Below are 13,591 nucleotides of genomic sequence, written 5' to 3'. Positions count from 1 at the left end.
TCCCGCCTCGAGGGCTGAGAAGAGCCTCAGTCTCAGTCCAGTAGCTTAGCTTGGGCACACTCCTGGTCAGCACCAAGGACAGGACTGGCTCCAGGCTGCATCTCAGAGAGAGGAGGTGGCACACAGCAGCATGGTGTGTGCGTCCCCCAGCAGGCCAGGGTGGCAGAGAAGAAGCAAGAATTATGCCACAGGCGCACCTCAGAGATATTGTGGGTTCAGAACCAGACCGCCTCTATAAAGCAAATATAGCAATTGAGTCCATCGAGTCTTTTGGCTTCTCAGTGCCTATCGAAGTTATATTTCCATGAACACTGTAGTCTATTAAGTGCAATAGCATTATGTCTAAACAATAAACATACCTTCATTAAAAAAAATACTTCCTTGCTAAACAATGCTAACCATCCGAACCTGTTGGAAAATGGCACAGATAGACTTGCTTAACCCGAGGTTGCCACAAACCTCCTGTTTGTAAAAGACACAGTATCTGTGAAGCGCAACAAACGATATGTCTGCATGTTGTATAAGCATATGGCGAGTCACAAATATTTACATGTGAGGAACCAGAGGGACTGGTTTAGATACCCATCCTCAAAAGAGCAGGCTGGGCTGCAGGGGAGGTACTGGCCTTGGAGGAAGGCCAGAGGCCCAAGGAAAGGGCCAGGGAATAGTCACCTGCTGATCACTGTGTAGACGGCGTATCTCACTGGGAGCTCCAGCTGGAAGGTGGTCTTGTTGGTTGCAGGCTTATTATTCTCACTGGAGAGAGCGGGGAGCCCAGTTGGGAAGGAAACCAAAGAGGAATCTCAGGCTGGTACAGGAGCCTGGAGGGTGGAGGACACACCAGACCTGGTCTGGGCTTACCTGCTGACATTGGCCCTCAGAAGCAACTTGTCTCCCAGGGTGGCCTTGTAGAAAACATCAAATGTGACTATGAAGGTGCCCTGGTGGCAGAAGGAAGGAGGAATGGGGAGAGGGAAGGTTATGGGGCACTGAGGGAAGGAAGTGGGTCAGGACGGGGAGGAGAGGGAGGAGGATCTGGGGGTAAGCACTGACCTTACTGCCCCCTCGGAAAATGGGGTGGTTGATGCTACAGCTACTGCTCCTCAGGCTCTCACTCCCTGTGGGCTCTGCCTCACATGCCAGGTGAAGTGGGCGCTGATGGGGCTGCTTCTGGAGGAGGAGAGAGAATCCAAAACAGTTACCCACATGCATATATGAGCTTCATAGATGACAGTGGTGGCATTACAGAGCAATAGAGGAAAGGACAAAACTTTCAATTAATTATGCCGGGAAAATTGGCCCATATAAAAACAAACAAACAACAAATTGGATTCCTGTCTCACTCCATCCATTAAAATAAATTCCAACTAAAAGACTTAAATGTCAAAAGGCAAAATTATAAAGCTTTTAGTAGGTAATATAAGGGAGTATTTTTTCATTACCTTGGAGGAGGGAAATATATCTTAAATAAGATCCATACATAAAAACACTAAAGGAGGACCTCCGGTCAAGATGGCAGAGCAGGTAAACTCTGTGATCAGCTCCTCCCATGGCCACATCTAAACTACAAACAAACTACAGTACAAGCGTCATTGAGAAGCACCTAAAGACTAGCTGAATAGAAGTCCTATAACTAAGGCCATACAGAAGAAACCACATGGAGACTGGTAGGAGGAGTAGACATGGGACAGGTTGGTCCCAAACCTGTGTGTGGTGGTTAAAAATCAGGAGGGATATTTTGGCTGTGGGGGTCCCTTCTGAGGAGCAAGGAGTCTCAGCCCCACACCAGACTCCCCAGTTCAGTGTGCCAGTGCCAGCAGGGGTTGTGGCCGAGTGAGATGGGGAACATACGAATGGAGATTAGAAACAAAAAGAACCAGTCAAAAACGAAAAATACAATAATTGAAATGAAGAATACCTTAGAGCAGTGGTTGGCAAACTGTGGCTCTCGAGCCACATGCAGCTCATGAGCCATGGTTTCCCACTCTGTTGACTAATGAGTTTGCCGACCACTGCCTTAGAGGGAATCAACAGTAGTTTAGATGAAGCAGAGGGTTAACTCTGCAATTGGAAAACAATGGAGCAGAAAACACACAGTTTAAAAGGCCTCTGGGACAACACCAAGTGTACTAACATGTGCATCATGGGATGCCAGAATGAGAAAAGAGAGAGCAAGAAATTGAAAACCTATTTGAAGAAATAAAAATGAAAAACTTCATCATTATTGTATGCAATGGAGGAGGAAGAAGAAGGAAGAGAAGGAGAGGAGGAGAAGAGGGAGGGAGAGGGAAGGAGGAAGGGGAGAAGGAAGAGAAATAAAAATATAAATAATATAATGGAAATATCTACATACCCATCAATAATGACTCTATTTAAATATTTTGTTGACTGGATAAAGAATTTAAAGGGATTAGCTAAAGAGCACGGCAATGATAGCTTTAAATGTAAATGTATTAAATGCTCCAATCAAAAGACATAGGGTAGCTGAATGCATAAGAAAACAAGATTCATATGTTTGCTGTCTACCAGACACCCACCTCAGAATGAAAGATACACACAGACTAAAAGTAAAGGGATGGGAAAAGATATTTTATGCAAATGGAAATGAAAAGGAAGCTGCGGTACAATACTATACTAGACAAAATAGACTTTAAAACAAAAGCTATAACAAGAGACAAACAAGTACTCAGCAATGTCAGTTCTGGGCATTTATTTAAAGAAACCCAACACTACAAAAAGACACATGCATCGCCCTGGCTGGTTTGGCTCAGTGGATGGAGCGTCGGTCTGTGGACTGAAGGATCCTGGGTTTGATTTCTGTCAAAGGGCACAGGCCTGGGTTGTCGGCTCCATCTCCAGTAGGTGCAGGAGGCAACCAATCAATGATTCCCTTTCATCACTGATGTTTCTATCTCTCTCTTCCTCTCCCTTCCTCTCTGACACCAATAGAAATATACTTTTAAAAAAGAGATATGCATCTATCCATTCATTGCAGCATTGTTTACAATTGACCAAGATATAGAAACAGCCTAAGTGTCAGTGTGATGGATGAGTGGATAAAGAAGACGTGGTACATATATACAAAGAAATATTACTCAGCTACATAAGAGAATAAAATCTTTCATTTGCATTAGTGTGGATGGACATGTGTTTCTTGTACATCAATCTCTCTCTCTCTCTCTCTCTCTCTCTCTCTCTCTCTCTCTCCCCTCCCCTCCCTCTTTCTCTCTCTCCCTCCCTTCCTCCCTCTCCCTCCCTCCTTCTCCCTACCTCCCTTACACTCTCTCAAAAATTCAATGGAGAAAATTTCATTAAATGAAATGGGTCAGACAGAAAAAGATAAATGTCATGTGATTTCACTTGTATGTGGACTTTAAAAAACAAACAAACAAAAATGAACAAGAAAAACAGAAACAAACTTAAAGCTACAGAGAGCATTTTGATGGTTTCCAGATGGTAGGGGGTTTGGGGGAATGAATGAAAAAGGGGAAGAGGCCCTGGCCAGTGTGGCTCTGTGGATAGGGTGTCGATCAATGCAACAAAGGCTGTGGGTTCAATTCCTGATCAGGGCATGTACCTGGGTTGCAGGTTCAATCCCAGCCCCATTCAGGGAGGGTACAGGAGGCAACCAACCAATGTGTTTCTTGTACATCAATGTCTCTGTCTCTGTCTCTGTCTCTCTCTCTCTCTCTCTCTCTCTCTCTCTCTCTCTCTCTCTTTCTCTCCCTCTCTCCCTCCCTCCCCCCCTCTCTCTCCTTCTCCTTACCTCCCTTACACTCTCTCAAAAATTCAGTGGAGAAAATATCTTCTGGTGAGTATTAACAAAAAGAAAAGGAGCACAGGAGATTAAGGTATACAAATTGTCAGCCATAAAAACAGTCATGGGGATGTAAGTTACAGCATGGGGAATGTGATCAATAATGTAGTCACCATGTATGGTATTAGATGGGTAGTAGACTGATTGAGGTGAATACTTTGTAAGTTATATAAATGTCTAATCAATATTTTGTACACCTGAAACTAATATAATATTGTGTCAACTATGGTTAAAAAATAAAAAAATATTTTAAAATACACTAAAGGTTTATAAAAATCAACCACAATCAAATTAAGACATTTATTAAAAGCCCCTATAAGGAGACTGAAAAACAACAAACAACAAAGATATTTATTGGAAAAGATATTTGAGCACATGTACCTGGAAAAGGAGTAGAAACCAGAATATGTAAAAACTCTTACAACTCAATAAGAAAAAGGTGGACAACTCAATAGAAGAAGAAGAGGACCTGGACAGGAACTTCCTAAAAGAAGATACCCAAGTGACCAGGAAATGTATGAAAAGTTTTTCAACTTTATTAGAGAAATGAAAATTAAAACTGCAAGGAAATATTATCACTCACCTACTTGATAGATGAAAATTTAACAAATTGGATAATGACAAGCGTTGGAGTGGATGAAAGTCACAAGAACTCTCATACACTACTGGTAGAGTGTCGATAGGTAAAAATGGTTTGGCTTTACTTATGAAAATTGAAGACACACTTATCCAACGATTCAGCATTCCCACGTGTGGTATGTACCTTCCAACTATTAATGCATAGGCACACCAGAATATATCATCAAGAATGGTCATGGCCAAAACCACGAAACAACTTAAAATGACTGTCAATTATAGAACAGGTAAATAAGTGGTGAAATAGTCATACAAAAGGGCTTCTATGTAGCAGTGAAATGTTCCACAGCCACAAACAATAATAAGAATGAATCTCACAAACACAGCATTAAAGAAAAGAAGAAAGACCAAAGAAAGTAACATGTTTCTATTCAAATAAAGCTCAAATATTGGCAAAATTGAACAGCATTAGGGATGTACTCATGGGTGGTAAAAACTATAAAGAAATACAAGGAGTATGCCGAAACCGGTTTGGCTCAGTGGATAGAGCGCTGGCCTGCGGACTGAAAGGTCCCGGGTTTGATTCCAGTCAGGGGCATGTACCTTGGTTGCGGGCACATCCCCAGTAGGGAGTGTGCAAGAGGCAGCTGATCGATGATTCTCTCTCATCGATGTTTCTGACTCTCTATCCCTCTCTCTTCCTCTCTATAAAAAATCAATAAAATATATTTAAAAAAAAAAGAAATACAAGGAGTGATTATCACAAGTCAGATAGCGATTACTTTGGGGAGAGAGTGAGGTTTGATGAGGAAAGGTGAATATTGAGAGCCCCCTTATTTTATTTCTTGACCTGGATTTATTTCCCACCGGGGTGCTAATTGCATAGACATTTACTTAATATTATTTGTTAAAGTGTATATCTGCTTTACGCACTTTTCTGTGTGTGTGTGTTTTTTAAAATATATTTTATTGATTTTGTACAGAGAGGAAGGGAGAGAGATAGAGAGTTAGAAACATCGATGAGAGAGAGTCATCGATCAGCTGCCTCTTGCACACCCCCTACTGGGGATATGCCCGCAACCAAGGTACATGCCCTTGACAGAAATCAGACCCGGGACCTTTCAGTCCCCAAGCCGACGCTCTCTATCCATTGAGCCAAACCAGTTTCGGCCTTTTCGGTGTGTTTTATCTTTTATCATAGAAGACATAAAAGGAGCCTACTATAAGCCAGGGCAGGGGAAAGGTCCCAACCAACCAGACCCCAAGGAGCTATTTACCTGAATTCCCAATACTCGCCGATAGGACAGCCCTGCCGGGTAGTAGAAGGTGATCACAGTTCTGTAGGAATCCTCACCCTCATTCCACACAGCCACTGTCAGGTTGAGTTCTGGGGAGCTTCCCACCACCAGGGCCTGCAGGCTGAAGGAGGAAGTACACTGGAGAGAGATTCCACTGGAAAGGGTTTGGAATGGGATCAGGGGCAGGGGCAGGACACTGGGAGCTCATGAGCTATTAGCTGAGAACATTCCAATCATTTCTGTTATAACGACAGCCAAAGGGGAACACAAGCACTCATCCTGCTGGTGGGAGACCCAAAAGCTTGCATGCCTGGATGTGGGAGGAGAGAGCACTCACCCTGAGAAGCTGAGGTGGACATTCAAGTCCCCTTCACAGAGGCGATCTTGCCCACAGTTCTTCTCAAAGGGGAGCTGCAGCAAAACAGTAGGTCTCTTCCCATCGATGTCTTACTCCTTCCCTAACTCCCTCATTAAGAGCACTCATCAACAGTGAGCATTACTGAGCCCACACCCACAGACATTGTTAAGAGTCGATACTCGGCCAGGCTTTGGGTTGGATGGGGTTGGAGAGGTAGGAAAGGTAGAAACTACAGGTGAATAGAACTGGTTCTTGCTGAGAGAGCAACTTGAAAAGAGTCACAGAGGTAGATGCACACGGCTATGACTCCAGGTATGTGATATGTGGCACGTCACCGTGACATGCTACGAGGCCAGAGAAGAAGAGACAGATGCAGAGTGTGGATTCCCAAAGAAAGGGAGGTAAGACTGGGGCTTCAGGGCCTAAGGATCGCTGAGGTGGAGAGAAGATGTCCTCCACATAAGAGGTACAACAGGGACAAAGACACAGGGGTAGGGATGAGACACGTTAGGAAGGGTCTGCGAATGAAAACCGGAGTGTGTGTGTGTGTGTGTGTGTGTGTGTGTGTGTAGGGTCCAAGCGGACAGGGTCTCTGTGATGTGGGGGGGGGGGGGTGCCCTTTTGGACTCCATGTGGTTAGTGGGCGATTGGGAGCTACTGGAGTTTCTAACGCACATGGAGACAATGAAAGTCAGCACACCCCTGGGGCCTGATCGGGAGACAGACTCACAGAAGCCGTGAAGAGGTCCTGGGAGCCCACGGCCAGCACAGGGCGCAGGTTCTGGGCGGAGGGGATGGGCTGCCCCACCAGGGAGAAGTTGACCCGCAGGGTGATGGGGCTCACCACGTCCTCCACGCAGTCCTGAGGGAGGATGGGCTTTTAAGAACCCCTCTCTGCCTCCCTCCTTTCCCCGAGGGGGGGTGGGGGGAGAGCGGCTTCCCCTCCACCGGATTCATTTCCCACAATCCACAGCGCCCTAACCAGCTTCTCTGACCCCAACTTCCCTCTCTCCGCCTCCGCTTCCCACCTCACTCAGCGGGGAACAGGGGTGCCAGCCTGGGCTCCCCCTCTCCCTCCTCCTCCCTCTCCCTTTCCCAGAATGCAAAGTCCTCACAGGTAAAAGCAACTTCAGGGTCTCACAGTGCTCTCCCAGCCCCAAGACTTTTCTTCGAGCCACAGTCCAGTTCTTGGTCTCTTCAAAGACGGCGCGAGAAACCAGCCGGCCGGGGTCCAGCGCCAGGTCATACCTCACAGAGCTTTGGACGTCGCCTGAAGCGGAGGAGAATGGAGGACAGAAAGGGAAAGAGAACCTCCAGGGTCCTGTCTCGTGTTTTCATGCAACAGATATTGCTGAGCAGTTCCTATGGTCCACGTGGATTAGGGGGAACGGGCCAGGAGAGGCTGGCGTGGGGGAGGGGCCGGGTCACTGGGGCGCTGTGGAGAGGAGGTGGTCTTTACAAACAAGGGGAAGGGGAGAGCTGGGGGGTTAAGCAGGGCTGTGAGGAGGCCAGGTCACTCGGAGGAGGACTAGTCCCTCCAGGAGGAGGACGGGAAGGTGGAGAACAGACATGGGGAGAGCTCCAAGCCCAGGAGGAAGAAGTGGGCGGCCTCTCGGCGGGCAGTGGCTGGTGGGGGAGGGAGGTGCACGGACTCCAGACTGACGCTGGAGGCAGACCTCTGGCCTGGGCGGGCGGGGAGAGGGGGCGAGAAGGGACCCAGGTCTCCGCCACCAGCAGAAGTGGGTGTGCAGTGAGACTTGGCTTCAGGGCCCATGGGTTCTGAGGATAGGGCTGGGCCTGGGGCTGAGGGACTGGGCCCACTGGAGGAGACTCACCCAGCCGGTCGGGTGAGCTTTTGCGGACAGTGAGACAGACGGTGGCGCTCCCAGCTTCCAGCGGGGAGGGCACCTCTCCCAGGCACTGGTGCTCAGCCTGCCCCACCTCGGAGGGGGCGAAGCTGATGGCCACCCCCACGCTCAGCACTGGCCGGCTCCTGGGGGCACACACAGGGCTGAGGAGAGGATCTGCCTCTGGGAGGACGAGGAAGGGCAGGTCAGATGCACGCCAAGCAGGGTGGGATGTGGGGGCTGTCACCTGAGCAGCAGCACGTGACCCCGGGACCCCACAGCCAGGTCTGCCAGTCCATCCTGGGTGAGGTCCTGACCGCCACTCAGCGACTGCCCGAAATGCTGGAGCCTGGGGGAGAGCTGGGAGCCCGTGACACGCTGGCCAGGGAGGAGAAAAGAGGAGGTCAGGGAGGCGCTGGGGAGAGCTGACGAAGGTTTGGGAAGGAAGCTGCAGCGAATGGGATCGGAGTGGGGAAACTGGACAGAAGCGACGGGGGGTGGGGGGAGTAGGATGGCAGGCAGGCAGAGTGAGGGTCTCAGGGACCCTGGACAAAGAGAGGGGGCGCTCCGGGGCCAACTCGTCATGAGGGTGCAGGTTGACGACAAAATAAAAGCATCACAGTGGGAACGCAATAGAGCCAGTTATTAATTTATTTGTGTTTATTCATAAATGTTGGATGAACGGACTCCCATTGAGCTATATTTACACACAGTCTATGGAGTGGATTAGTTATTTAATGTTTCATAGAAGGAGGGGGCGGAGCTTGAAGATGGCGACCGAACAGACGGACTTGTTCTGACCCCGGTCCCAAAACAGATAGAAGCAACATCTGAGTCGCTCAGGGAATGTTGATTAGCAGCTAAGGGGCAGCGGATCACTCTAGGAAGGTAAGGAAGTGTCCGCTGGACAATTTTTCCTGACCAAGCGGCCAGCACTCCCGACTTCTCCCGGAGCTCCGGGCTCAGCGCAAAGGCGGCGCCACCCTACCAGGAAGGGAGCAGCTTCTCTGAGGCCTGGAAAACCCACAGCCGAGGAGTCCATCGAGCACCTGTGGCGCCCCGATCGGAGCAAGCGGGTGGATTCAAGGAAGCTCTTCAACCACCCACAGAAAGGTCAGAGTTTGCGTGGCTAGGCTGAGAGTTCAGGCTGCGATAGCGCCATTGCTCCAGCGAGGCCCCGCCCCCAGAGCGGCCCTGAGCGCGCCACCAGGAGCGCCGCGAGGCCCGGCCCCAGTGCGGCCCAGAGCACCGCGGCCCGGAGCGCCGCGAGGCCCCGCCCCCAGAGCGGCCCTGAGCGCGCCACCAGGAGCGCTGTGAGGCCCCGGCCCCAGAGCGGCCCAGAGCACCGCGGCCCGGAGCGCCGCGAGGCCCCGCCCCCAGAGCGGCCGTGGCCCCGCCTATATTGTAGCCCGGGAGAGCTGCGAGGGCCCGCCCCCAGAGAGAAAGAAGGCCAGAGCAACCAAAGTCTGGGAGGTCAAACCAGTAACACTGACACCTAAGGGCTGAACTACAAACTGCCTTTTTTTTTTTTTTTTTTTTTTTCTTTTTTCTTTTTCTTTTTCTTTTAATTAATCAAAAATAAATAAATGGACACAAATAACTAAGATATAGCCTGCCTAAAATTAAGGACTACCTTACAAAACTGAGGTGCAGTGGAAAGCTGGGAACTGCAAGACTCTCTGATCCAAGAACCAGGCATACCAAATACAATAACAGAGGAAGTGATTGAACTCTACTGGACAATTTTATGCTAATTATACTATTCTTTATTTTATTTTCATTTTTTACATTTTTTATTTAATTTTCATTTTTTACATCTTTTACTTCAGAAACGATTTTTTTTCTTTTTTCCTTACTTGATTTTACCTTTTCAATTATTACATTTTTCAATCTCTATCTTCACTATTACTACTGCTATTTTGCAATTTTTTTTTCTTTTTCTTTTCCTCCCCAGTACCATTTTACTTCGTCTTTATTTTACATTGGGAGTAACCTTCATTCTATTTTAATCTCTACTATAGCATCATTCAACCCTATCTCAATTCGACCTTTACCCCATCACTCTCTTACTAAACTTTAACCTTTTAGTCTCCAGTTTATCCTATCCCTTTCCGGCTTTAGTTTTTCCTCTATTCTTTCTGTATACCCCCTGCTAAAGCTCTCACTATACTCATAGATCTAAGTTCCAACCCCTGATACAAGTGTATAAATATCACTCTCTGCACTATATTAACTAGTTAAAAAAAACACACAAAAAAAAACCGGTTCTACTTTCTATCCTTTTCTCATTGTTTGAGTGAAGGTTGATTATTGTGAATATTGGTGCTTTTCAGTGAAATTGTTATGCTTATTCCAGTGTTGTTATTGTTGCTTTGTAATTTTTTTTAAATCCTCTGTTTTTGTTTGTTTCTTTGACTTCTGTATATCATAACCTTACTTAATAATAGTGGATATTGTATTGTAGTTTGTATTAATCTCCAAGTATTGTTACCGGCATTGGCTGGGCTCAGTGGTTGATCTATGGCAATTTTCTCCACATATATATAGTTTGTTTCCCATTTTTTTAGTTTGCTTCTTCTCTCTCTCTCTCTCTCTCTCTCTCTCTCTCTCTCTCTCTCTCTTTCTCTCTCTCTCTTCTTTTTCTCCCTGTTTTCTAACTTCATTTTGTCATTACTTTATTTCTTCTTTGACTTTTTTTTTTTTTTAATTTTTCTTTATTTTATTTTTACCTTCCTTCCTTCCTTCTCTCCTATACCCTAATTTGCCTATCGCTAGGGGTTACCTTTATTAGAGGTTATTAATATTGTAAATACATTCCTGTTAAGTGCCTCTCGTGTTGTACATGGTAGTGTTGTATTTTGCACCTATAAATTAACGCAAGAGAAAGAACACCACATAACCAGACATCCTGAAAAGAGATACCATGGGAAGACAAAGAAACACCCCACAAATGAAAGAAAAGCAGGCATCACCAGAAAAGGAAGTAAACGAGCCAGAGGCAAGCAGCCTACCAGAGCAAGAGTTCAGAATAATGATTATTGGTTGGCTAAAAAGAATGGAAGAGAAATTTGACAATAACCAAGAAGAAATGAGGAAGAACCATCAGGAATTGAGGAAGAACCAAGAAGAAATGAAAAATGACATCGCTACCATGAAGAACTCAATAGAAAGCATCAAGAGTAGACTAGATGAAGCGGAAGACCGCATCAGTGAGCTAGAAGACAAGATGGAAAAAAATACCCAATTAGAGCAGCTTCTAGAAAAAAAGATTAAAAAGCAGGAGGAGAGCCTACGGGAGCTTTGGGACATTACAAAACAAAATAATATTCGAATAATAGGGGTTCCAGAAGGAAAGGAAACTGAGGTAGACGTGGAAAAAGTATTTCAAGAAATAATGACAGAAAACTTTCCTGAGATAGAGAAGAAAAAACCCACACAAATCCAAGATGCTCGCAGAGTCCCAAGCAAAATGAATCCCAGAAGACAGACGCCAAGGCACATTATAATTAAAGTGGCAAACAACAACGACAAAGTAAGAATCTTAAAAGCAGCCAGAGAGAGACAGAAAGTTACTTACAAAGGAACCCCCATCAGACTAGCAACTGATTTCTCAACAGAAACATATCAGGCCAGAAGGGAATGGGATGAAATATACAAAGTCATGCAAAGGAAGGGTTTGAATCCAAGAATACTGTACCCAGCAAGACTATCAATCAAAATTGAAGGGGAAATCAGGAGCTTCACAGACAAAAAAAGACTGAAGGAATTTATCTCCACCAAACCAGCAATGCAAGAAATGCTAAAGGGTCTACTGTAAAAATAAAGAAATAGGAATTGAAGAAGGAACATGGGTATAGAATAAAAATGCCATCAAATGAGTACCTATCAATAATAACCTTAAATGTAAATGGATTAAATGCTCCAATCAAAAGACATAGGGTGTCAGATTGGATAAGAAAACAAGACCCTTACATCTGTTGCCTACAAGAAACCCACCTCAGAAAAAAAGATGCACACAGACTGAGGGTGAAGGGATGGAAAAAAGTTTTCCAGGCAAATGGAAAGGAAAGAAAAGCTGGGGTAGCAATACTTATATCTGACAAATTAGATCTCAGAGTGAAGGACATAACAAGAGATAATGAAGGTCACTTCATAATACTAAAGGGTACAATCCAACAAGAAGAAATAACCCTGGTAAATATATATGCACCCAATACAGGAGCACCCAAATACATAAAAAAACTGCTGGAGGACATTAAGGGAGAGATTAATAGCAATACAATCATAGTAGGAGATTTTAATACCCCACTGTCACCCTTCGACAAATCATCTAAACAAAAAAGCAGCAAAGAAATATCAATCCTAAACGACTCACTAGACCAGATGGAATTAATTGACATCTTTAGAACATTCCACCCCAAAGCCACAGAATATACATTCTTCTCAAGTGCACATGGGACATTCTCAAAGATAGACCACATTTTGGGACATAGGCAGAGTCTATTCAAATTCAAGAAGATAGAAATCATATCAAGCATCTTCTCAGACCATAGTGGCATAAAACTGGAAATTAATTACAATAAAAATAATCCAAAGAAATCAAATACATGGAGACTAAACAACATGCTATTAAACAAGGACTGGGTTACCAGAGAAATCAAGGAAGAAATTAAAAACATCCTGGCAACAAATGACAATGAAAACACAACAATCCAAAATCTATGGGACACAGCAAAAGCAGTTTTGAGAGGGAAGTTCATATCCTTACAAGCCTATTGCAAAAAACTAGAAAAAATGGTAACAGATGAACTAACTCTACAACTCAAAGAGTTAGAAAAAGAGCAACAAGAAAAGCCCAGTGTAAGCAGAAGGAAGGAAATAACAAAAATCAGAGCACAGATAAATGACATAGAGACCAAAGAAACAATACATAAGATCAACAAAACCAAGAGCTGGTTCTTCGAAAGGATAAACAAGATTGATGGACCTCTAGCCAGGCTAACCAAGAAACAAAGAGAGAGGACCCAAATAAACAAAATCAGAAATGAAAGAGGTGAAATAACAACAGACCCCACCGAAATACAACAGATTGTTACAAAATACTACGAACAACTCTATTCCAACAAACTAAACAACCTGGAGGAAATGGACATATTCCTAGAAAAATACAAACTGCCAAAACTCAATCAGGAAGAATCTAAAAATCTCAATAGACCAGTGACGTGGGAAGAAATTGAAACCGTCATCAAAAAGCTTCCAGCAAACAAAAGCCCAGGGCCAGATGGCTTCACAGGAGAGTTTTACCAAACATTCAAGGAAGAACTAAAACCTATCCTCCTCAGACTATTCCAAAAAATCCAAGAGGAAGGAACACTTCCGAACTCCTTCTATGAAGCCAACATCACCCTAATACCAAAACCAGATAAAGACAACTCAATGAAAGAAAATTACAGGCCAATATCCCTCATGAACATAGATGCCAAAATCCTCAACAAAATTCTAGCAAATCGACTCCAGAAGAACATCACAAAGATCATACACCATGACCAAGTAGGATTTATTCCAGGAATGCAAGGATGGTACAATATCCGCAAATCAATAAACGTGATACATCACATAAACAAATTGAAAGATAAAAATCATATAGTCATATCAATTGACGCAGAAAAAGCATTTGACAAAATCCAACACCCTT

The 13,591-nt window shown here is 45.0% G+C and overlaps 1 protein-coding gene across 3 annotated transcripts in view; it reads right to left on the bottom strand.

Annotated features, from left to right (window-relative positions):
- ITGAD (integrin subunit alpha D) overlaps positions 1 to 13,591 on the bottom strand; it is a 37,892-nt gene that overhangs the window by 5,800 nt on the left and 18,501 nt on the right. For 2 of the 3 annotated variants that reach the window (XM_084883106.1, XM_084883108.1), the window contains 9 exons: positions 8,144 to 8,274; positions 7,885 to 8,042; positions 7,165 to 7,319; positions 6,780 to 6,911; positions 6,029 to 6,102; positions 5,671 to 5,812; positions 1,054 to 1,170; positions 862 to 941; positions 673 to 756 (listed from right to left, as the gene is read on the bottom strand). In XM_084883106.1, coding sequence (XP_084739232.1) covers positions 673 to 756; positions 862 to 941; positions 1,054 to 1,170; positions 5,671 to 5,812; positions 6,029 to 6,102; positions 6,780 to 6,911; positions 7,165 to 7,319; positions 7,885 to 8,042; positions 8,144 to 8,274 — 1,073 coding nt within the window. The remainder of the gene's footprint in view (positions 1 to 672; positions 757 to 861; positions 942 to 1,053; positions 1,171 to 5,670; positions 5,813 to 6,028; positions 6,103 to 6,779; positions 6,912 to 7,164; positions 7,320 to 7,884; positions 8,043 to 8,143; positions 8,275 to 13,591) is intronic. The other variant, XM_084883107.1, reaches the window with a different exon arrangement.

The sequence above is a fragment of the Pipistrellus hanaki genome, assembly GCF_964339955.1.
Source record: "Pipistrellus hanaki genome assembly, chromosome: 4".
In the NCBI taxonomy this organism is placed as follows: domain Eukaryota; kingdom Metazoa; phylum Chordata; class Mammalia; order Chiroptera; family Vespertilionidae; genus Pipistrellus; species Pipistrellus hanaki.
Note: the sequence above shows the minus strand (reverse complement) of the source record. Positions and strands in the feature narration are given on the sequence as shown.